Source organism: Melopsittacus undulatus, chromosome 11 (genome assembly GCF_012275295.1).
Source record: "Melopsittacus undulatus isolate bMelUnd1 chromosome 11, bMelUnd1.mat.Z, whole genome shotgun sequence".
NCBI classification, from domain to species: Eukaryota; Metazoa; Chordata; class Aves; order Psittaciformes; family Psittaculidae; genus Melopsittacus; species Melopsittacus undulatus.
Window position 1 is genome coordinate 14,761,255 of NC_047537.1, and position 25,687 is coordinate 14,786,941.

General features: G+C 41.6%; 1 protein-coding gene across 5 annotated transcripts in view; it reads left to right on the forward strand.

Annotated features, from left to right (window-relative positions):
* The first annotated feature begins 332 nt into the window (after positions 1 to 332).
* Positions 333 to 25,687, forward strand: part of SPAG9 (sperm associated antigen 9) — a 63,828-nt gene continuing 38,473 nt past the window's right edge. For 2 of the 5 annotated variants that reach the window (XM_034067314.1, XM_034067317.1), the window contains exons 1-4: positions 334 to 710; positions 7,040 to 7,160; positions 18,606 to 18,676; positions 19,943 to 19,975. In XM_034067314.1, the coding sequence (XP_033923205.1) occupies positions 405 to 710; positions 7,040 to 7,160; positions 18,606 to 18,676; positions 19,943 to 19,975 (531 nt within the window). In that variant the 5' untranslated portion in view covers positions 334 to 404. Of the gene's footprint in view, positions 711 to 7,039; positions 7,161 to 18,605; positions 18,677 to 19,942; positions 19,976 to 25,687 lie in introns of all 5 variants that reach the window. The other 3 variants (XM_034067316.1, XM_034067318.1, XM_034067315.1) reach the window with 2 other exon arrangements.

Sequence of the window (25,687 nt, forward strand, 5' to 3'; positions counted from 1 at the left end):
ACGGCTCGGAGCTCGGCCTCCCGCTCCGCAACCCAACACCCCAACGCCGCACTCCGTGTCCGCAGCGCTCCGCCCCACACCGGCCGCATCGGCTCTGGCTCCGGTGCTCCCCACAACGCCCCGCACACACCCCGGCCCCCTGCGGAACCCGATGGAGGCCGCGGCTGCCCCGGGGCCGCCTCCATCCCCACGGCCGCCGCCATGGCCCCACCCGCCCGGCGCGGCCCCGCCTCTGCCGCCTGACGCGCGCCCCGCCCCGGCGCGGCGGGTGAGGTCAGTGCCGTGCGCCGCCGCCGTCCGCCCCCCGGGCTGCAGGCGAGGCCCCGCCGCAGAGGCAGGAGGAGCGGCCGGGAGCGCCCTGAGCTGCTGCCGGGCCCCGCGAGGGAAGGCGCTCGCCGGCAGCCATGGAGCTGGCGGACGGCGTGGTGTACCAGGAGGATCCCGGCGGCCCCGGCCCCGCCATGATGTCGGAGCGGGTGTCGGGGCTGGCGGGCTCCATCTACCGCGAGTTCGAGCGGCTCATCGGGCGCTACGACGAGGAGGTGGTGGCCGAGCTGATGCCGCTGGTGGTGGCCGTGCTGGAGAACCTGGACTCGGTGTGCGCGCACAGCCAGGAGACCAGCGTGGAGCTGGAGCTGCTGCGGGACGACAACGAGCAGCTCCTCACGCAGTACGAGCGAGAGAAGGCGCTGCGCAAGCAGGCCGAGGAGGTGAGGGCGGGCGCCGGGCCCGGAGCCGGTGGAGGGCGGCGGCTCCGCGCTCCTTCCTCCGCGCAGGCGGGGGGCACTTCCTGCCCGACGCGGCGGCGGCGGTGGGGCTGCCGAAGGCGGGGAGCTGCGGCACCCGGGCCCGGGGAGCGCCGCGGCCGGTGGCGGCTCCTGCCGGCTCCAGGGAAGGAGGCCCCGCGGTGCGGGGTGTATCTGCCTGAGCGACCCGGGGCCACCAAGGGACGGGCTCGGGTCTTGATGCGTTTGTGGAGCGGGCAGGCGGCGAGCGCCATCCCTGCCCGTGCCGCGGGAGCCGGTCCGTGGTGCTCCGGGCAGTGCCGGGTGCCGGTGAGCACAGCCGGTGACGGAGCTGCCGTGTGTGTCCCGTCCCTAGCACCGCTTCTCTTGGCGGCCTCTTAAGTAACTCTCCCTCAGCGCTGGTCAGCAGATCCAGAGGGGAAAAGCAGCCCTGCTTAGCAGAGCAGACATGGACCCACGGACTGGCTTCTCTGCTCTTTCACTTTCCGTTTGGATTTTCCCCTTGTCAGGAGGCAGGTTGTCCGTGTCAAAGCGGTTGTAAAGGGTATTTACAACAAACAGGGAGAATGCATGGGAAAACCCATGGAAATCTCCGCTGTGTGAAGTTCTTTGGAGACGGTGCATAGAAGCTGCAGTCAGCAACAGGTGGTGCAGGCTGTTCAGTGGCACAGGCTCTGCCTTCGGGTGTTGTTGCAAAAATGGAAATAAAAACACCTAAGAACTATTTCAGCATAAATAAACTTGTGAAGTGTTCTTTTCTGCCAGATTATAAACCACCGCAATAGAAAGCAGCTCTGCAGGACAACTTCCTCCAGTTCATTGTCTCGCCAAACTCCTGTAGGGAATTGGATTGACAGCATTATCTGTAATAGAACAAGCCATCTTACAAGTCTATTTCCAGACTTGGTGCCCTGTGCTTATCTCCCTGTGGTGTGTTTAGTTTCTTAATTTCCCCAAAATCAGAATGACAACAACACCACTGAGGGTGGAGACAGTATTGACAATGAAATCTAATTGGGAAACTTCAGCCCTGTACAGATATTTGTATGTGGTATTGTTACAAGTGAGGGCAAAATGTTGCCTGCATACTGTTGCAGTGCTTTGTCAGTTTGTTAACAATCAGTATGGTGTGAACTGTGTCCCTCCAGCTCTTGGACCAATAGACCTTTCTTCTTCCTTGTCAAACATGTGGTTGTTGTAGGATGCCGTATGGATTTCAGTCTGGGGCCTGTTGCCATAAAGAATCAATCGCTAGTTCTGACACAAGCTGTGTGTGAAAGGCTTTTTTAGCATACATTTTATTTTTATTAAGAGCATAAGAGGACTGAGAAATATTTTCTGAACTAATTAACGAGAAAATCAGTTGTGCTTAAAACACAGGCAGCACTTGCCAGGTTGAAAACAAGCAGGCCTTGGGAAGAACAGCAGAAACATAATGTGATGAAATAGAATACGGTGCTAATTGTGGTGGTGTGGCTCTGCAGGAGCTGTATGTACTGGTGCTGGTAGTGTATTTCGCTGCCATCCCCATTCCTCTGTGTCATGTTACATTAACTTGAAGGCACTGCAGTTACGTAGTCTAAAAACTAGTACTCATGCTGCAAGACACTTCGCTAATGCTTTCCAAAGTGCAGTTAGACCAAAGACCACGTTTTCACCTGTAAGCGCAAAGGTCACCTGTTATGTGCTGTACGTATGTGAAGATGTCTGTCATAGATACAGCACGGTATGTTCATGAGAGGTAGATGGTTTATTCAGGTCTGATTGTTGCACATTTTTTATGAATGTAGAGATAATCCGATGGGTGCAGTATGGTTGAAACAGAAGGAGGGACATGAATATAGCACTGTTTTTCTTGGACAACAAGTTACTGGCTTAGTGTGTATCTTTCCTTGTGGAGGTTGCTTGTGTAAGCTGACAGCAAAATGGAGAATTTTGAGCTACTAAGTTCAGTATTCCATACCATCTGTTCTGACTGCCCTGAAGAATTAACATATCCCTTTTTACTTTCTGCTTGCTGCTTAGGAATTTTTGTTTGCAGCAGTATCTTGATGAATATGAATAGCTTATTACTTGAATAGGCATCTCCTTACACCATTGACCATGTTACTAAAGACACATCTTGAAAGTTAATGCCCGTGGGCTTCTATTAAGGTGATTTCAGAAGTTCTGGGCCTCTTCAGTCCTCTGGGCAGCAGTCATGATCTTTTTAGTTGCTGTGAAGTCCCCTGTCTGACTCTCACCATGGTATGTTTTGTGATATGGCTGAAGTAATAGAGGAACCAGCTGTTCTGTTTACAGTTCTGCATAACTTATCTTCCCACTTAGTGAATGCTAGGCAGCACGCCCTGCCACAAAGAGGTGGGAGAGGAAGAACATTTTGGGGTTCTGCTATTTTATACACTAGTAAGCTTGACTCCTGGAGGAGTACACGGCTCCATACCTGTGTGTATGGTGCGGGCAGAAGGTGTTTTGTGTAGACTTGGAAACAAGATAAAATCTGCTCCTTCTAGCCATGTCAGGCTGCCCAGTGTATCTTTTAGCTTCTCTGCTGTTGGTTGGAATTAAGCTGCTCTTGAGATCTTATGTTAAATACATGGTTGCTACTTTACAACCATGAAAAAGGATTTAACGCCATGAAAATCAGTTGAGGCAGCCATCAAGTTCACTTTTCTAACTGTTCCCAAAGTTAACTTTCTTCCTTCAGATTGTATGTTAAGTAAACACTCTGCAGTAAGAGTTTAAGTATTTTATGGGAGAACAAGAGTAAGATCCATTGTACAGAAAGTTTGCTGAAGTAGTGTGAAAGTTACTGCGTTGTTTTCAGGAGCATGTGTTTTTCTCTACCCCAAGTCCAGCTGAGCTGGCTTTGTAGTTAATTCTCTTTACCTGCTCCAGGAAGAACTTGCTATTGGCTGAAAAGCTGGCATTCATTGCAGTAAAAATTACTGAAGGGCATGTCATAGGGTAATAAAGACTGCCAAGTAGGTGGAACCCTGACATCCGATGCGCTTGGTGTTGGAACTGGATTGTGTGACGGGAAAGCAAGTTAAAATATAAGAAAACAGAAGATGACTTAAATATAGGAAAAGATGTTTCATTTGGCTAGCACTATATTACTGAGTGATTAAATGGTTGTATGCATATGAGGTCTCCAAATGTGTATGCTGTGTTGTTCCATTGTGTAGTCTGAGTTTGTATTTATGACAGTGTTTATTGCTGGAAACTTTAAGTAGATTAAAAATGGATGACAAAGAGTTCTGAACCTTATTGGTGAAGTACCTTTTATTGGAGGTCTTTAAGAGTAGGTTAGGCAAATGTTTTTCTGAAGTGACACAGTTGATACTGCCTGGAGAAAATGGGAAGGATTAAATGGGAGTTGCCAAACATAGTTTCTGAAGGTATCACAGGCTTGGATTTCAGCAGCAGGCACATGCAGGAGGAGGTGTGCATCATATCCTGTGCTTATGCATCATCATATCCTAATCAAAATTAGGATCCAGACATCAACACAGAGCATCTGAGCCTTGAAACAAGCTGACTTGTTAAGGGCCATTGTAGCCATATATTCTATTATGTTGTGGTATTGGGTGTGATTCTTTCAGAGGTGGATTGGTATCCTTCAGCTTGTTCTTAAAGAAAAAAGCACCAAAAATGTCTCACTTCTTGTTAGAGTTGTAAGATATGGCTTTGTGGCTTAGGCAGGATGTCAGTTAAAATGAGGAAAGCTAGAAGTTTGTCTGCCTCATTATTTTGCGTAACCAGTAGCTCAGGATGAAACAAGAGTACATCTAATATCTGTATTTTGAGTGGCTATCATGTTCCTATGTATGTTGTGGGATGTATGTTAAATAGTGCAGGTGGTGTGCAATGTTTGAATATACTGCCAATGTAAATAAATAAAAGAAGAAAAAGGTCTTTCAGTGTGGATGCTCAGTCTATCTTTGACTTGCCTAGTCCTGCCATCATAGAATGGTTTGGGTTGGAAAGGACTTTAGGATCATCTAGTTCCAACCCCCCTGCTGTGGGTAGGGATGCCTCACACTGTAGTCATACAAGTGTAGTCAGGACAAGGTGATCGATATCCTAGGACTCTGCCTCTGTTAACACCATTGGAAGGAGAGATGAAACCAAATAGAAACAAAGTCTAAAGTATTCAATCCACAATTTGCTAAGCTGTAGTTTTCAGCAGAGGAAAAACAAGTTACCCAGCTCTGCTTATAAAAATGCTTTGAAGAGATGCAACTTAAATTCTAAGTTGAACAAATTGAATGTAAACTACTGGAAGGTAACAAAAGCATTTAATACAAAACTTGTTTGCATCCTTGCTGTTGAAGGATTTCAGAGGAAATATTAAATGATATCTATCTTTAGTTCCATGAGTAACAATGACATTGATGGCTTTGAACGGCTGTTTATTCAAAAGTGTGATTGTCACTGGTCTTTTGCAAGTTGAGACACATCTGACTTTGGGAAATCATCAGAGAAGCAACTAAACAAAGATGTTACAGTTCTATAATTCTTCTTTCATATTTTCCCATGTTGAATGTAACAAGCCATGTGGGTCTTTAGCCTCAGTGCCAAATTTGTGTCAAACTTCGAAGCCCTTTTCTATAAGGGAGCCTGCTAAGAATAAGCCAGACATGACTTGAATATTTAATATAAAAGGGGCAAAAGTTTTGTATCATTTGCTACCAAGGAGACATGGAACAAGTTGAAAGTTGGAGTTTTTCAGCATGACACTGACAAATTAATCTTCCCAAACTTTGTGTTTAGGGGGTAAAAGGCTTTTCCACATCTCTCTTTTTCTGAAGCAGGAGAACTCACTTTAAATCATAGAACCCAAAGCAGTGCTACCTGGGCTTATGTCAGCTGTTTCTCAACTGTTTCATGATTTAGCTTCAAGCACAGTCATATGAACACCATGCCTAGTCCTGTGATAGCCTTGTCTGAAAGGAGCTCTTGTTCCAATTCATAGATTTGGATGCATTTCTACAGTAGAAGTAACATTTTAAGCAGAACTTCTTCTGATGACCCTGTAAACTGAAGCTATTTTCATAGGGTTATGAGTGTCTGCTTTTGTAAAAGCTATAAAACACAGTGGCTAAAGCTCTTTAGAAGTCAGTGTGCGCATAAGTCAGTGCAAGCATTTAAAGTGTTTTGTGCCTCTAAGTTTTCCTAGCAGTATGTAGGAAAACACATTCAAATCACCTATAACATCACTATTTTTAAGTTCCTGCCTCCTCTGTCTCTTTGCTTCCACGTGGTACCCAGCTGCAGCTTGCTTTCTCACCCTTCAGCTATCTTGGATGTCTGTTTTTTTTCTGCAAAGGCTTCTTCTGTGCTCTTTCTCCTTGTATAATGGGCCTTCTCCATAACTTGTGTTTTGTGGCCTTGCCTTCTCTTTGCATTGCAGAATAGAGTGTACTACATGTCCGAAGATATCTTTGGCTCTTGGTGTTCTTTGTGCTAGCGGTACATGTTGACTTTCTGAAGGTTTTGGTTAAGAAAAACAGCAAAAGTGCTTTAAAAACTGCTGTTACGATGAATTGGGAACTTTAATGCAATAAAATGTAGACACTGACTGATGTATGCAGCAGTGAGACACCAAGTCAGTAAACCAAGGTAAGCAGCAGAGGATGGTGATCAGCACAATTGCAGAGTGCTTGGGAATAGTTTTCTATGCAGTTGATGAAGACTGTAAGCATTTGTAATTTATATATCAAATGATAAAAGATTGGGTGGGAATTAAAAGACAGCATATAATTTTGGTTTGCCCTGTTGCTGGCATGTCCCTACTGTGGTGTCAGTCCCTTTGTGGTTTACAGGTGAAGATAAGCTTCACCAGTGTTCAGTCACATCTAAGGATGCCCAGACTTTCTGTATTCATGTGCAGTGTTGACAGGCAAGTGTCAAGTTAGGAAAGAAGGAAATAATCCATATTTATGTTAGTCCCAGGCAGGCTTCATTGAAGTAGTTGGCACTTAGTTGATAGCGATTACACAGAGTAGCCAAGGTGGGATGCTTGGCTGGTGGACACTGGGCTAAAATAGTGTTCTTCATGTTTAAATGTGTGCTGTAGATGTGTTTAGGAAACTTGCTTGCACCCTTCCTTGCTGGGGAGGACTGCTGTACTGTTTCCTACATGCTGCTTAAAGTGAAAGTCTTTTTAAAAACAAATCTAGGAATGATTTCTCTTCTTTCTTTTTGGAGAAAGAATTTGCTCAGGCTTAAAAATCCAAACCCAAACCTGTCATTAATTGTTGAGCTTAACTGCACTTTTTTTTGTTTAGAAATTCATCGAGTTTGAAGATTCTCAAGAACAGGAGAAGAAGGACTTGCAGACCCGAGTGGAAGCACTAGAATCACAGACTCGACAGCTTGAGCTAAAAGCAAAAAACTACGCTGATCAAAGTAAGTAAAATATATTGCACTCCCTGTAACTGATGGTAGTGTGTTAACTTCTGTTCTGTGAAATGATAGCACAGGTATTTAGCACATGTATTGTCTGATACCTGTATTTTGACAGATAACTGGGTTTACTCTTGTGTAACTTTGTTTTCCTTAGTATTAAGGCAAACAAATCAGATACAAGCTTGTGACTTGTAATCTGATTCTTCTGCTGTCCTACTTGTGGTTGTTTTACCTTTAGACCATGCCATTTTCATATTTACCTACTTTTTCAGGAGAAAACCTGAACATGTAGAACTTATTCCCTGGTTAGTGATTATAAAACAAGTGAATTTTCTTCCCATTAAACTGTTTGTGCTAAAAATAAATGTAACCTTCACGTTTTGAAGCACTGCTGGGATGAGAATACCACTGATGCCGATTTTCATTAGCTTTTGTATGATTTCTGCTGCATTATTTATTTCTATGAGGCACTTAGTTTTTACAGAAAGAGTTAGGGGAGATCACTTCCACTTTTAGAGATGTTCTGTGTAATTTACAAAAGCTTGTTTAAGTTTTGGAAGAGGGATAACAATGATCAGTTCTCCTGATACACTGAAAGTTACAGCGTGAATACATTGCAGCTTAGACATTCTGCTGAGCTGCCTCTTAGCCAGGTATGGTCATTGAATGACTCTGGATCACCCGCTTTTCTACTACTAGTTGAGTAAAGGGTGGAGGAAAAAATACTCAACCCCACATGAACCTTCTTGTTTCATCTCCCTCAACCCCCAGTCTTAAATTGAAGATGAAAGACCTATACTGCTAGTTTTTTCTGTAAGTGTTAATCGTGCAATGAAAGTTCTGATTTTTGTTTTCATTTATCCTTTTTGGCACAGTGTAGAAACAATGGTCAATGTGAATTAATGGAACATTTTGCCAAGCTTCTAAGCTAACTCATGTCGACATGAAACTAGCTTGTCTATCAGTTATTATACAGCTTTTATTGCTGGGCCATACAGAAATATAAAGCAAGACTGAAGCAAGACTGATAAGGTTGAGGTAAGATCAGTTGCGAGAAGCAGAGTGTCAATTGTCAAAGTAGCCCCTTTGCACAATTCTTTCTTCCTTTATTTCTACTCAGCTGCCTTCTCTGCCTATAAGGCACCAAGCTGTAGCTCTCTTTTGGAACTGAAGGTATAATAATCTTCTTGTAAAGTTTAATTTTCAGTGGCATGAGTGAGTCTATAGCATATTAGAAGTATTAGTGCACTAGTGTTAAGGTTAAAGTGGGTGACATGCAGAGCCGAACCTTTCTGAAATCTCAGTTGTCTAGAATGCTGTTGGCAAACCTTAGAGGTGTGTACTTCAGGTCCATTGCAGTTAAAATATTCTTGGATTCTGTACTGTGATGGAGGAACCCTTCAAGCAGTCTTTTCTAGTGAAAACAGGGATGATTGTTTCCTAGGAATGCATCTTTAAAGGTCAAGTCAAGCTAAAATAGAGAATTGAAAGCATATTGTAGAGACTACTATCAGAAATGCTGTGTTTCTTGTAAATAGGAATGTGTATGTGCTTAAAAGCAACAGCAAAGGGGAAAAGAAAACATTGGAAGGAGAGCTGAGTGATCTGTTTTCCTAACGAAGCACACTGTTTCCAGAAGGCCTCTGCTCTAAGCCCACAGCCCAAACAACTTGTTAATGGGAGACCCTGTACTCTGACAACAAGATTATGGTGTCAAGATTGCATTATGTCATATAAACCTTTACTTTTTCTGTTACTGTAATAAAAAGTACAAAGTAGGTGCACAGAAAACTAATTTGAATTCCTGGCAATGTATGTGACAGCACACCTGGTGTTTCTTTTACACAGAAGTTACACTTACCATATACTGATGTGCACAGCACTGTTCTATGTTGTTCTGTGAATCTATTTGTGTGAAATTCTTGGTTTTGCCTTGAATATTAAGCCTTAGTGTATGATTTTAAAGCTTTAGTTACATTTTATGTATATATATGTGTGTGTATCTTTATAATGACAGTATTTGCATGAGAAAATTGTTCTGATAGAACCACCGAGTGTTGGCTAGAAGTACTTGGTTTTTATTTGTAAGAAATAGTGTTGGTGAAACCAGTTGTACTACCTTAAAGTTCTGATGCTGGGGCATTGACTTTTAAACAGTTACAAAATGGTTTTATTGGAGAAAAGCCTCTTGTGATGGCTAAGATGCAACTCTGGAGAAGCAATGGGGTTGTGTTGAACATTGAGTTTTGCTTATCATTTGGGTTGGTAAGTTGTCTGGGACAACATGAAAGACTGTTGCAAAGGTTTTGACATGCTGCTGATGCAGAGAAAGATCAAAGGGTGTAAGCACAGTTGTTGAGTACCTAATGAATATTATGCAAGTGAACTGAATTTTGTGGTACTCTCAATTTCTAAGGCATGAAAAACTGTACAAGCGTATATATTGGTGAAGTAGTCTAAGTCTACCTTTTGTTTTCTGTTTTATAGGCAAGGTGATTTGTATGTCCTGTGATAACAAAGGTACCAATGTGTTGTTTTAATTCACTGGACACAACTACAAGTTGTCTTCCTATATTTTTCTCTTCTACTTCCTATGCTACTGCCTATGCACATAAATAGTCTGTGGTATTGCCAATTGGTACCATGTCAACATGGAGAATGGTGATAGTATTATCAAGGAGAATGGGAATTGCAAAGCCTGGCACAAAGCAAGTAACCAAGTAATACCTGGCTTTGCTTTTTCTTGTGTCAGTGCAGAGTCTGAGATAAGCAACATCAGTTTATGACATGATTAATAGAGAACAAGAAAGACTTGTCGCCTCATGCAGTACTTTAACTACCAGACTGCCTGCTTCTTGTAGGCTACTTCCTGTGTGCTGTGTGTTTTTCCTCAAACAACCAAGGCCTGTAAGAACAAGTTTTGTCTATTAAAACATTTTAATTCATTGCCTTAAACACTGTCCAAACTAGAGCATTTTTAGGACAGCTCTTAAGTTACATGGTCTGGTTCCACATGATCGTACATGCCAGATAAAATTGCTCAAGAACCCACAGTTTTGTAATGTCTTGAATTATAAGTGCATGGTTTTGCAATCTTTGTGGCTGTCACACTAAAGAAAAAGAAATAAAGAAAAAGAAATTTTTATTTGCACTTCAGTTTATCATGTGGGATAGCATTAATAGCCACATGTGCAACCAGCTGGGTGGGGATAAATCTGCCATTTGAAATTAAAGAAGTGAAATAAGAAGCTTATTCTGCCAACCAGTTTCTAAGTTCCTGTGGTTCAGTCATGGTTTTCATTGCATGACAAACTCAAGCAGTTGCTTTCAGCCACCTCTAGATGAGTGAACTACCCTAATCTGCGTTTCCATAGGAGGAAATGGAAAGAGGGAGCAATGAGAGCGTGACCTGGTGGCACTGCTGGGAGGAGTGTGAGCCGTGGTAGATGATGAAATCCTGAATGTTGGGGAACAGACACGTATTGAGTTACCAATCTTGTGTGATGTGTAGCACCCGGTCCTGGTATTTGATGGGTTGTGGTGGTTGCCTAAGTTTGCTGCCAAAAAAAGTGTGACATGTTGCGTCCTGGGATGTATTGGTAAACTTTACAACTGCTTAAAGAAGGGCACTAGTGTAAGGATTTGTGACTTCTAATTGAGTGCAGGAATGTGCTGCAGTGGTGTGGGTTGCTGGCCTGTGATCCATCTCATCTCATTTTGCACTACTGCTCTTCTCCTTAACCATCTGTGGTTACCTCTGCCCTCACCTTAATGTGTGCTGGCTGTCAGCACCACCTGTGCAGGGACCAAGGGAAAGAGTACCCATGCTCTTGGGGGTCTGTGGCTTGTGGCAGTTAAAGCAAGTTAAATATCACAGAGTTCCTGGAGGTTTGTGTAGGGATGATGTTGGTACAAGCAGAGTTTTTGGAAGTGGGTTGTCAGCAAGCTTGTGCTGAATACGGGCAGATGTCTTTGGTTTTGTGACTTGACTTTCATGGATTATCTTTCTCAACAGCAGAGGGCAGCTCTGAATGGTGTGGAGGGGCAGTGAGCATGGAAATGCCAGGGTTCCAAAACCCTATTAAACATAAATGTTTAATACTTAAATTTAATTATGTTTAATATAAATTTAATAATGTTAAATGTTTAATAATGTTAAATATTAATAAATTGAATAACTTTAAATAAATTTAATCATGTTTAATACTTAAATTTTTCTCTTCTCCTTCCCTTCCACTCAGTGATGAGTCCAAGGCAAACACCAGTCTTGATATAATTTTATGCATTTCTTACAATAGGTTGTATATATCTGACTTTCACATTATTTCAAGTCTTTGCTATGGTGAGACTCCTTCGCTCTCCTTGTAATTAGTTTGCAGCATTGGAATGCTTCAAATTTCAGCCTTCAATCTGGAAAACCAGGCACATAGAGCTGTTAAAAACTTGTAATAGAAATCCACAGCTCACTTGTCCAGCAACACTCCATAAAGGCACATGATACTGCTTTGGATACTGCTCAGTCTCCAGTTACCGAAGGGGATAAGAGCCTTTCGTGCTCATGTGATGTGCTACTGAGCTCTGTGGGCACTACAGAGGTTTAATTTATTTCCCTTTCTTGCCTCCCTTTTTGGGAACATTGTTTCTGTCTATGTATTACAGCCTGTAAGTTAATTATTTTGGTGTAGAAGACAACTGTAGTGTGTTTTGGCTTACTTCAGGAATAAAACAGCTTTGGGTGTGCTTTCTGGAGGGATCCTTCTCAGAGTAACTTATTTATAAGAGGATCTGAAAAGCATGATATCTGCATGGTTGAGGTTCTTTCAGATGGAGGTGGTAGGCTGTGGGAGTAGAAAGATTTGGTTCCTTTTCTGGATCTGCCTAGTGCTGAATTACAACCAAGGTAACGTACTGCGTTTGACAGGACAAACAAAGCACTGATATATTTCCATAGCTCAGTTTATGAAAATCTTGGCTTTTTAATTTATGCTCAAGTTAGATGTTATTTGGGGAAAATAAAAAAGGGCTTTTAGGCAAAACAAAAACCTCAAAACCCAACAAAACAACGAAAAACCAAGAAGCAGCTCTTGCTTTTCAGAAACCAAATGTGACGCAACTCTCGAGGTGATTGTATTTCCTATGTCAGGTGACATTGTGCAGCAATTGCTGTTGCTTGCTGCAGGTTTTATTTGGAATATGAGACAAACGTTTTGGCAGCTGACCTAAAAACATGCAGATTTGATTTCCTTGGAAGCTGAACAGAACTATTGCTTTTGTTGGCTTCAAGAGAAAATGCAAGACCCGGTTCTGTTATCTGCAGATGTTACATTATTTGGTATTTGATTTTCATCTGAGCTAAGCAGATAGCAGCATTACTGTAATGTACACCCAGGTACACAGCCTCTTGATATGATCTGAAGGCATCTGACACTGAGATATACCTGCATAGAGCTGCAGCAGCAAGTTAACACAGACCTGTCTAGTTAAGAGGGAAACTTAATATGAGCTATTCAGCTCATGTTGTTTTGGGTTTTGACTTGAGTTGTGATCTGTGCACATGATGATGTGAATAAGTAAACTGGCATGAAATGCATCTGTCAGTAATGTTATTTCTAGGTATGCCTCAACCTTCTATTTATTCTAAGGGATACAAGAAAGGTTTTCAATAGGTCCTTGAAAGAAGTTGAAGAGTTAAGGGTTTATTCAATAGGGGTCTGGATTGTTCCTACCTAGTTTTCAAAGACTGAAGCAGCAAAACTCATCTGCTGTCCAACAAAGAAGAAACAGCAGCTGGACTTCTTGTATTTCTTCATTAACAGATTCAGAGCTTACTGTTTACTGCTTCTTTCTCAGTGCAGCAGTTTGTCATCCGCATGGGTTTGTTTACAAAGCACATTCTTCACTGCTCTTTCCTCCACTGTGCCTCAGGTATCGGCTAAACTTGAAGAATTATGGAACCCCAGACTGGTTTGGGTTGGAAGGGACCTTAAAGCTCATCCAGTTCCATCCCCTGCCATGGGCAGGGACACCTTCCACTAGAGAAGGTTGCTCCAAGCCCCTGTGTCCAACCTGGCATTGAACACTGCCAGGGATGGGGCAGCCACAGCTTCTCTGGGCACCCTGTGCCAGTGCCTTGCTATTTAGAGTATTTCAATAAGGAGATGTGTGAGCATCAAACTCTACTTGAAAGGAAGGCTTTGGTTTGGACTAAAGCATTTCTCAGTTACCTTCTTGCTGCCTTATGCTGGGAAGTCACAAGAGTACCTGCTGTGTGTGTTGTGTCTGGAGTCAGTAGCCAGCAGATGGAGCAGGGGGTACAGTAACAGAGTCATCCTGCAAGGCTGGAGGTGAAAATAAAAGGGAGTAGAAAATTAGAGCAGCCGTTGGCCTGCTTTAAACTTGTCTATTAATATACATGAACAAAAGTGATGAGAGGAGGTTGAAATCCACTGACATATAATTAACTGCTCATATACTTTTTTAAATGAAGAAGCATTGTGCTAGTGATTTAGGTGTTGGAGTTTGTTATAGTAATTCCGCAGCTGTAAATGTCGCAGTCATAAAGAAAATGGCTTTAAATGTCTCATGGAATTTTAGGTCCCTGAGTTGCCACTGGTTATCTGGTTTCAAAAAGCAGTCTAGGCTGCTGCAGCTTCTGTGCTCAGGCTGATTTCATGTTGGATTTCCTCAAAAAGTGACTGGTTTCAATAGCCAAATGTAGAAATGGAGCCTCCACTGTTTTTGAAACAGTCAGTCAAAACTTTTCTCTTTGAAACACTGTTTTGACCAGAGATTTAGAGTGAAGTTGGTGCTGGATCCAAATGCTTTTTAACTTGATTTTGAGTAAAAGTTGGCTTGTATATATCCTTGTTCATCTGAATTTCAACCCCTGTGAAGCATCTCCTGGCATATGGTTGTCTTTATATCAAAAGTTGTAGCAGAACATTTAAGGAGATCTTTTAAGTTCTATATCAGGTTTGTGGTGATAAATTTCACTGATTTTGTGACTCTGAGACATAGTGAATACTTGAGCAGTCCAGAAGTGTGAGAGATAAGATCATGCAGCTGTATGCATTGATATTTACTATCAAAAGAGCATTCTTGACAGCTAAATTATCTTTGTAATTAAAGTGTCCTGCTTTTTAAACTGAGAACTAGACCTCTAGTTCACAATAGTAAGAGCTACTTGAAGATGTCAGTCTTGCTAAGGAGCGAGATTTATCACTTGCTTTACAAATCAGTTTTCTATGCTGATTATTTCCAGATGTTACCTCTTTCAGGTTAAATACTTGTTTGATAGCTTCAGTCTCTGTTTCAGTCCTGGGTTCATGTGTGTGCTCTTTAGCAACTATTTAATAGGTTGTAAGGTTCTATTGGCTCATGAGATTGATTATGCTTGTTCTATACCTTAACTTCAGCATAGGACCTGCTTTTAAGAATGGATCTGGATGAAAGCTGTGCAAGGAGAGCCTTCAGATAGTCTAGTGCTAGGAAAGTCTCGTTAATGAGCTGGATCCCTGTCCTGGCTTGTGTAGCAGGAATTTGTAATTCCTCTTGAAGGCATTGTACCAGTTGGATTTGGCGTTCTAGCAGGTCTGTTTCTCTTTCTCCCCCTCAGGCTTATCAGCAGTTTGAGGCAGAGGACAACATACAGATGGAGGGTGTTCCAATCTTGGTAAAAGCCATCAGACTTGGGAGGTAAGCTCTGATTTTTGAACAGGCAGGGTGGGCAGCTTTGCTGCCTCATTCCTCGTAATGCTGTCAAGAGGCAGAAACTCCAGAGGCTTTTCTCTAGTTTGCTATAATATTTAATCTCCCATTTTTAGGTGTGATTGGTTTGAGAGAACTTCAATTAGGTTTGGTACTTCAGGTCACGGAATGTGTCAGGATATTGACAGTGCTGGAGAAGGTTGGAAGTAGCCTTTGGGCATGAGTTTGTGGTGTTGCTCCAGTGGATGCTTTTTCATCAGCCTTAGAACTACTAGAATATTTGCATTTTATGCTCATCCTTATGATGCTGGAAGACCTTTAGAATTTTTCCATGTAGACGTTAACCATGAGTAGTGAAACTTTTTTGATGTATGTTATATTCTGCACACATAATATCTTACACAATGAAATTTTGCTACCTTCTGTGATTTTAACAAGGGTATAATGGCTTTATGAAGGCATTATAACAAAAAGAGTGGATATTTTGCTTTTAGGATATACATTGTCAAACTGTTTTTATCATCTACCCATTAAGATACCTGATATCTTAGTGGGGAAAAGTCTTAGACTGAAATATCCGAGGAGCTGTTTTTGTTGTTAGTTAAGTCAGATTGATGGGAACTGTGTCTGGTTGCTGCTTTGCAGACCCAGCATGTTGGGCAGTGCCAGTGCCCAGCTCCATTCCTCCTGGGGGGATGTTATCAGCATGGTACCAGACTTCCACTCTTTGTGTGCTGGTGGAGTAAAATGGAACTGGGGACAATTGGTTTTAAATGTACTTGTAGGTGTCAGTGGATGGCGTTTTATTTTGGTCTCCTATTTAGTTTCCTATTACTGCTGATGGGAATATACCTTTAATAGTGGCTTAATATGTTTTTCCATGGCTTTGGGGCAAGAATCTGGTGGTCTTCCTCAAAATCCTTCTGGCTGTTCTTCACTAGGTTCAAGTATCTTTTATGTTCAAGTCTGTAGTGGTCTCCAGCCCTCAGGGAATATTTGATCTCTTCCGGAGTGCTTAGATGGCAAAGAGGAACATATTCTGTTGGTTGTTTTGTCAAGATCAAGGCATGATTTTGGTAGAATAGATTTCTGGTGTTGTGTATCATCCTGCTGGTATTGGAAAAGCCTGGTTTGAAGATTATTGATGTGGTGTCTGTTGTGGGTATATAAATTTGGTGTGCATCTGCTTACCACTGGAATTTCCAGCTCTAGGACTGTAACATGTTACACAGCTGGAAGTGGCTTCCAGAAGAAAATGCTGAATGTCAATTACATCATCTTCTAGGCCATTTCTTTTAGCCTTTCTAAGTAACAAAAATAGTTACAGGATTAATAGAGATAACCTCTTAAACTATGCAGTACCCATATCTATGTACATTTGTCTTCTGTGACTTGGGGAACTACTTAAAACTGGGCTATAGAAGGAGAAAATGGTGTGCTTTCTTATGGAACCTCAACCCTTGTGTGAACTGTTATATCTGTAATGGCAGGAAACACAAAGGTAGCTACAAAGAAGGTGTTTGTGACACCAAATGTGTCACTTCATTAAGTGTGCTGTGTCAAGTACTATTTCCCAGAATGCACTGGATAAAATTAATCTCTAGGAGCTGGCTGTGCTGTCTAGACACGAGCATGCCAACAGCCTCGGGGTGCATCACTGTGGTTTCTTTGCCAGCCCCTGGTGAGGCTGTATTGAACCACGATTTCCCATCCAGCATGGAGCAGTGGTGGTTCCCAGGAGGCAGTGTGGCTGCCGGCCTCCCCCTGGGTGCTTGTTTCTAGGAGAGGGACCTGATTTCCCAAAGCATGAAGCCAATTAGTCATGCAGTTTGCACTTGCTGATTTCCAGGCTATTTGCCTGTCCTAAAGCAGGTTTAGCACAGCGGAAGGGTTTCCAGGCCCTTGGTCTGCGGGGAAGGAAGACGTGCTGGGAGCTGTAATGCAGAGCCCAGAGATGGTGGATTCCCAAGTGAGCTCAACCATTGCTGGTTGGGGTATGGGCAACTAAAGCCATTGAGTTGTGCCTTGTAGCTGCTGACCGGTTGTTGCTAGGATGGCTGTGATAGTCAGCTGTTGTAAAATGTAATTACTTCTGACTACAATGCTGGTGGATAAATCTGGTTTGTCACATTTTGCTTTTGTAACTACAAATTCTGACACTTGTTTCTGTAGGCATTTAGCACAAACTTCCATATAACCTCCCTTTAAATGTATGAGGAGGTTTAAAACATCTGTTGCCTAAAACTAGTAAACTAAAATCTTCCATTCATTAGGTGTTGTGTCTCAAAAACAATGTATGTATGTATTGTGCTTTTATATTTTTATTCGTGTTGTGCTGTTAGAACTTGTACATACTTACAGCTACTTGACCTAAAGGGGTTTTTGTTCAGTTTTGAGAGCAGTGCTGAAATGAAAGTGTTCAGTCTTCTGTTAGTATAAATAAAATTTGATACAATAGGTATTTATAGGTGGAGTGCAAAAGGTGTTGTTAAGGAACTTAATGTTCTTACGAGAGCAAGATTAGATTAGGAGCTAAGAATGTTTACACAGATTTGAGTGAGTAGACAATTGTGTATTCGGGTTCCAGCATTTGGTTCTGGCAGAGATTGGGTTTTTTAATTGAAAATACTTGCAGTAAAGTATTGTGCCAAAATACAGAGATTTGGAGCAAAAAGCAGTGGTATAGTGAAAATTCATTTCAGAAGATCCAGTTGGCAATAGGAAGATGTGCAAATGGCAGAGAAGGTGCTGGTATTTGTCCTCAGGTAACGTGCATTTGACAGCGAGTCTTTGGAGATGGATAACTATGAATTTCAAGTTTCCCAGGGGTATTTAAATGTGGCAAGTGGAATAAGAGAAGCTCAGTTATGGAACTTGAAATGTGCTTATGTCACATAAATATTGTGCCTCGAAGTACCTAAACAAATAGATGGAAATTGATTTTAAGCAGCAAAAAAATGATTTCTGAGTAGAAACAATAAGTTGTGTGAAGAAAATTCTGAATTTTTTCAGCTTTTCTGCAGGTTAATTATGCAGGGGCATTGCAGTTTGTTACAGTTAATCTCTTAATATGAACCCATTGTCTAAAAGTTCTACTAAATCTGGTAGGTGTAGTGCTCGTTTCTTGGAGTACCTACAGAAATACTCAGGTATTTTCTTCTCCTTAATCTATTGCTTTTAATGCTCAGTGGAATATGAGTGGGTGCCAGCAGAACTCTTCATTTCTGTACTACAGCATATGACTTGCAGCTATTTTAGACAATTCCTTGTTCATATTTGCCCTAGTTAAACACCTCTGGAGATGATGGGTTCTAGGAAACCAGTGTGGAGCCTTTAGCTGGAGCTCACAGCTCTCATTTGAGACAGTAGGTACATGGTGTGGCTTCTCTCTCTTCCTGTGGTTCCTGTGTGCACCTGTGAACCAGCCTGGATTGATGGGAGCAGTGGTGTCCTTGAATATAAAAATCCCCTGTCATTGGACTTTCAATCAGCTAGGGAAGATAATATTGGGTTTTGAATGAGAACTGCAGATTATAAGCTTGTGCTGCTGCTGATGTACTTGGGAAGCTCAAGTGATGAGAGTTTAAAAACACAAGAACAAACAAGCTTTATATCCCAGTCTCTTCACTGCTAAGAATACTCTTATCACTGATCTGGTTGCCTGGTCCCAGGCAAGTCCATCTTATTTACTAGAACTCTGTATTGAATTTTAATTCTTCTATATTTTTCTTCTTCCAGTTAGCAGACTTGAGGAGAGGGAAGCAGAACTCAAGAAAGAATACAATGCACTTCACTCAAGACATACAGAGGTAGGTGGTTATGCCAAGATAAATTCAGGGAATCTGTAAAAATGTGATCTGTGGAAAACTGTTGTGAGCTGGGAAAATTATTGGATGGATTGGTTTATTCACTGATGCTTGGATGCATGTATTGCTAATGTTAGTTGTAACCAGGCTTCATCTGGCTATGTAGTTTTTTCCTCATTTACATCTAAGTGTCTGTTTCTCCATATTAGTTTGATTACTCATTTGCCCATTTTGTAGCTTTGTCAGAGAATCAGAAGTTTTAAAAAGCAGGAATTTACTTTTTCATATTTCAAAGTTAATCCTTCAAGGAAACAGGAAGGCAATTGCAATTTCTGTTTGCATTTTCTGCAGCAGTTTTCTGTGCTGGTTTTTCTTGCACCATGGAGGGAACAAAAACTTGCCTCCTACTGAGATTCATGATTAAAGGAAGTCCCTGCCAGGCTAATTGATAGCTGTTGAAAACAGGGTTTGCTAATGAACATGGGACAAGTTTGACTCTGTCAAATAAGCCACAATTTTAAAGTTGATTCTGAGGCATAAAGGGACTTGCAGTGCTTTGATTTTTAGTAGCAGGTCATCTTCCCCATGCAGGGAAGCTTACTACCTGACTGGTATACTTGTTTTAGTGAGGGCATTATTATATTCTCTGAATAATTCTTATTAACCTGAAATCCCAGTACTGAGTACAGTTCTCCTCCTTACTCTGATTGCTCTGCCTTTGTTTGAAAGGTCAGCTAGCTGCTTTTAGATCATCACTAGCAAGGAAGGGAATACAGTACTGACTGTTCCTAGTTCAAAAGACCACATGTGGGGAAACGGAAAGATGACAGATGTTAGGTTTTGTTACTTTTAATACTTCCTTAGCAATCTTCAGATGAGTGCATTATACTGACAGCAGCCGAAGGTGGCTTGGAACCACAACCAGCATGTAGCTTGAGTATTGTGTGGCAAGACTTCTATAGCTCTTAAATGAAAATATTAACGCATTTTCTGAAATCCTAATGTATTTAACATCGTTTGTTACTAAATAATAGCTGTAGAATGCTGCATCTATTGAAAATGGAAATTTAAGTAAACTGAAAAGCTTAATGCTCCCTAATTAGTTTTACACCCTTTTGAATTGGAAGTACTGTGTGCTTGCAGAGTTTTGGCTTATTTTAGTTAGAACCTCTGAGTACTATTACTATAGAAATGGCACTAACTGAATGTATTGGGCACCATTAATTCAATGAAATGCTAATGAAATATTCTGGATATCTTTTTACGTAGGTTTTGCTCCAAAATGGACAACAGCCCCTGCTGGTTTGATTCCAATTTATTAAATGCTTTTACATCTTAAATTCACTTTCTTTGGTGTAGGGAGAGGTGTTTCCTTGGGCTTTATTGTTACTGAGGTGACTATGTCCTTTCTTCATAAATAAGGTGTAATGCAACATGGTATATTCACACCTCTGTGCTCATGCTTTCTGCACTCCTTACTTCCTTCTGTCTTTGCTTCCCCAGTCTCAGCATTATTTATTTTTGTCATTTTTAATGTTTCAACTCCCCCTTTGTTTAGAAAATACTTGGCTTTTAAAAACAAACACCTTCAGGTTAGGGTGCTTCTGCTTTTGTCTGCATAGACTTTGATCCCTGGTTTTAGGTGACAAGCATGCGTACGTGTTACTAGAAATGCACACAATCCTCAGGACACCAGCTGGCAGCTGCTGAAATGCAGCAGTGTATTAAAGATAGGAGATGGAGATTTGATGGGGGACTGGGTTTGTGGGCTGGGAAAGCTTGGGTCTGGGCTGGGAACTAAGGACAAAGAACAGCTACCAGTGGTGTGGCTGTTGATTAAAGGTTGGGAGCCTTTTTGACAACTGTGTGACTAACCTCAGGAAGCTAACTACATGTTCTTTATTTGCTGAGATATTTTTGAGCACAATGAGAGAGACTGTTGTGAATCTTGGACAGTATGGACTTCCTGCTCTATCTCGCTTTAGTCATGGACTGAAATGTCAGGAGGTCAGTACTTTAATGCTGGTATCTGGTGTTTATGACTCAGGGACTGAAATCTCTGAGGGCTGGAGAGAACTGATAACAGCACCCATCTTGCCCCATCCTCTTTGGTTCCCTGGTTCCCTTTCTCCAAACGAATTCTAGTGTTCTAGGTCTGTGTAGTAACTTTTTAAATGCAAGATACTTTGGCAAATATCCAACCTACTTTAAGCATTAAGTTACAAACTTTATTGGCTTAAATATTTCTGTCACAGTACTTGTTTCTGAAGCCTTTCATGTTTTTCTAGGAAGGAGTATGTTTTTCCTTCTGAATCAGCTTCACCATTGTCTTTGCAAGTGATCCATCTTTGGTAGTTACTGCCATGGCCATTGTTTTTATTTCAATTGACCAAATAATGAGCAGAGCATTAGAAAGTGGGATTTTTTTGGTAGCTCTAAGATGTTGGCAGTGATTACTTTGACAGATGTCTTGTTAAAGATGCAGCCTGACTACGTTTTCTGCAATCTGGATTTCTAGCAGTTTGTCTCTAATTCTGCCTGTCTTCAGTATTTGCTTCCCTCTATTCTCCCTTGATTCTTAAATTTAGAGCGTAGTATTTCAGATTATGTCTTTCTGTTCCAACTCCTGAGTTCACTGAGGTTCTGTAACTATGTCCTCTTTTAGCACTAACCCTACTTGCCTTCAAGAGGAACATTTTTCACAATGAGGACAATCAACCATTGGAATAATCTCCCCAGGGAGTGGTGGGTTCTCCACCACTGGACACTTCTAAGGTTTGCCTGGGACATCTACTCTAGGTCATGCTTTGCCTCGAAAGGTTGGACAGGATGATCCTCGATGTCCCTTCCAGCCTCATACTCTGTAATTCCGTGGTTCTGTCTGTGGTTACCTCTTTGCCACAGATCACTGCCCTGCAAGCTTGCTGGCTCAGCAGCTCACAGGAGTTTCACCTCAACAGTTTCAGTTGAATGGACCAAGACCTACATAAACTGAGCCACGGAAAGCTACACCTGTGATGTGGAGAGCTGAATCCCTCACCACAGTGTCATTGTGATACGTACATGGTGTCTGCAGCTGCAGCTTGGTAGAGCTCTGGCAAGAACCTTTAGCCTTCTTCACCCTTCCTTTAAATTAGCTTCTGTCATTCTCTTTGCTCTCCATAGAGTGGGAGATGAGCTAGTGGGTGTGAGTGGGATGTATTCCCTTAAGCTTCTTCCCTCAGTAAGTCAGTGCTTGAGCTAACTGCCTGGATTTTAAATGGACTGGAGTATGATAACCTGAGCAGTTGCATTGGCAGGTTAGAAGGTGGAGTGTAGCTGCGCATTGTAGCAGGTAGTGAAGAACGTAAATGTTCAGTCAGAACAGAATGTACGCATACAGCCTGAACATGTTCTTACATCCATATCATGCTTAGCTAACATACTGTCATTCTTGGTCTTCCTCTGCTTGCAGCATATCTTGATCTTGTGCTGATCTCCCTCTGATTTTCCTCTGTTCTCATGCTCACAGCAGATGAGCAATAAGACAAGTATGCTGGAATCTAACTATGCAAAGTCTTGTTTCCATCTTTCTCTGGCTACAAATGACCAGATTCAGGAAGCAGTAATAGAGCCAGAGTTCTGTGTGCTGTAAGTTAGACTTCTGTGCTAGAAGGCAAATGCAGAAATCTTCAGACCTTTGCTTTATAGACTTAGAAAGGAATTTTGCTACTCAATTATAAATTTATCTCATACTATTTTATTAACTAGAAAATTGACTTGTTATACTGCCTGTCTAAAGGCAGTTCTGTCTTCTTACATACCTCTTGGTGCTTTTTTTACCTTTGCTGCAAGAGACGATGCCCTGCTGATAGTGACTTTTAGAGCAAGCCCCCTGACTTAGGAGGCAAAGGGTCTTGCTTTCTTTTTTTCCATAGTTGTTGGGGCACACTTCATAGCTATGGCACTGGTGTCCATAGCTATCTGTCCATGCCATAACTATGGCAGAAGGCTGTTTTATGACTCAGTTGGGAAACTGAGGCAAAGCAATACTTTAGCATCTACTTCAGATTTGACTAACACCTGTGACACCTCTATGTACAAATTTCCAAAGTAACATTCCTTTTTTTTTCCATTTAAGGAAGTGTTTATCTTTATCCTTTGGGAAACACAAAACTAAGATGGTTCAATATCTCTCCCTGACACAGAATATGGGCTTAGTTTAATGAAGCATAATTGGGCCATGGAAGTTTCTCAGTGTTTTGCACTGATACAGTGTGACAGAGCAGCAAGCCTGTCTCTGGCACTGGGAATGGATTTTGTTGGGTTCATGTGGATAAGCGTATCCCCAGCAAGTCCCTGTGCAGGGAAACAACCTTCTAGGTGGATTTGACTAGTTACAATTGTGAGTAAGGGTGGGTACCAGTTCCAGTGTTTTTGAGATGAGACTTAAGCTACCTGTTCAAACAAATAGTTTTTCCAAAGCTTTATGCTAAGCATTGGCAGCTTGATTCATAAAGCCTCAATTTAACATCTTTACATGCTGTTGTATTTGCCAGCAACATCATCTTGTATGTGGATAAAGGTGAGTCAAGCTCACCAGTGGGAATGATGGTTTTATTTAGGTGACAAGCTCACCACAAATCCTGAAAGGTAAAAGGTAGTTACCTGGAAGTGTTTAGGACTCCTGTTCTGAGTCAACTTGATTCAAAAATGTCTATTACCTTAATAAATTCATATTATGTGGGACACAAATTGGTCGCACATTCCCAAAGGGAGGAGCCACTTGTGCCAAACTTGATGGGATCAGCAGAATGAACAGCGAGGGCTGTAGCACTGAGCCTGGTCTGGCAGCAGGAGCATTACAAAGACCTGTCCTGGGGGAGTTAAAGCGTTGGTACAAAAAGGAAGGAGGAGTGAAAGAGAGAGGAAGGTATAAAGGAGATGCTCTCAACCTGGTTAAGGAAAAGGTGCAGGTAACAGTAACCACGAGATGATATATTCACATTTGTTTGTGACGAAGTACTAAGGTTGTGTGCATTGGGAGTGGTTGTATTTGTAAGGGTAGGAATAGCAACTAGTGACAGGATGGTAACTGTCTTTCAGTGAATGAAGTTTAAGACTTAGAGAAACCTCTAGCACTTTCTGCAGTTGTTGACATTGTCATGTGCCACATGAGGAAACCAATCTGAGTGCTTTTGAGATGGACAGACATTGCATGGTTGTCACTTGCATTCAAAGGGAATGGCTTTTATATTTGTGCTTTAACATCTTTAGAAGCTCCTTGTGGTCAGTTTGTACACAATGTGCCCTGAAATGAGCTAACGCATGAACTGTGAAGTGCTGTTAACTAAGGGTAGTTCCTCTAAATTCTGAGTTTATCTTTAATCCCCTCAGCTAACGGTACTTGAGCAATGTATTTACAACAGTGCTGAGATGGTCAGTATTTATCACACCTTCTTTGGAACATTTGATGATATTTAAAATAGTTGCAGACTTCAGGGGCAGCCAGGTGAGCTGTCAGGAGAAAAAGGTTATGGAGGATGACCTACTGACTGTAACTCTTACTGAAGAGAAAGGTAGTAGATGTAGTCCTTTATTGATCAGCTGTACCTTAGTGTAACTTCAGTAAGAATTCTGCTGAGTAGAGAGCAATTAAATCAATTTAATTGTATTTTTAAATTGTAATATTAAAACAGTTTGCTTTGGCTAGCTGGGTAAGCTCACAGCAGAGCAAAACTTTGGGTCAGATTTAGAGCTCTGAGAATTCTGGTTTTATTTGGACCAGGATGGTGCTTCAGGGATATGCTGAGCCTCAGAGTAATTTAGATTGAGATCATCTCTGGAGGTTATCTGGTTCACATCCCAGTGGTTTTGGGGGGACTCTTTAAAGGTTTGGTGTAGATGGGCAGTGAGCTGCCTTCCCAGTAAACTACAGTATTTAATTTAGTATTTCAACCTTTCGATTAAGTGGTTTTTAGTAGTTGTGAATCCATGTGCTGTGTTGGGACAGATTTGCTTATTTTACCATCAGCATTATTTTCATCTGCAGAACAACACTAAACCACATAGTCCTTTGAATTGACCTACCCTCCAGCCTCTATATGTGGATAATAAATGTGATGAGACATTTCAGTAAACAAGAGAACAGACTGAGAGGAGGGAATCAAGTAGGTTAAATCATATACTTTGCAAAACATGGAAGTTATGCAGGTTTTACTGACCCTGCTCTTTTTTCCCCAGTGTGTTAGTTGTTCCCTGGAAGGGTACTGGTTGCGTAGCTCCTTTTCACTAGCTAAAAAGCACCACATGTGTTGTGTTGAACATTTTACTGTGAGAAACCAATTAGTGTGCTGCAAATTAAAGTGCTTGCAGGCCCATCGGCTTTTGTTCAGTAATATCTCCTTTTCATAGTGAGGGGATACATGAACAGATACAGAGCCTAGATACAGAATGGTCTAATGTGGATTTCAAAGTGATGCATTTTTTCCCCTAACATTTCTAAACTAATTTGGATTACAGTAAACCTGTGTAAAACTGCACAAGAACCACTGGAACACTGAATTTTAGTTGCTTTGGAAGAAACAGCAAAACCAGGAAATATGGATAGTTGAAGGTGAAGCTTTCAATTCTTTTGAATTGCTTCTGTGTGTGAGCAAGCATTAAAAACATCAGAAAACAAATGAGATGATCCTAGTGAAATGCTGCATTTATATCATTTTGTTGGAGGATAAATGTGAGCTTTTGACAGCAGTTAAAGTATATTATATAATGTTTCTCTAAAAATAGCAAGGTGGTTTTTTTTTCTGGTCTGAATTATTTAGTTCAGGTGAATGCTGGGAAACCCAGGATCTGTACATAGCCAGTACTTAATTATATAGGCTCTCCATCAATCGGGGTATCTTAAGCCAGTTCACTCCAGTAGAAAAATGAGTATATATTCACATACAGCTAATGCTGGCAAGCAGTGTTTGTGGAGAAGCTGATGGTAACGGAAGGCAGCAGCATCTAAAGGTCAAGCTTATGGACTTTGGA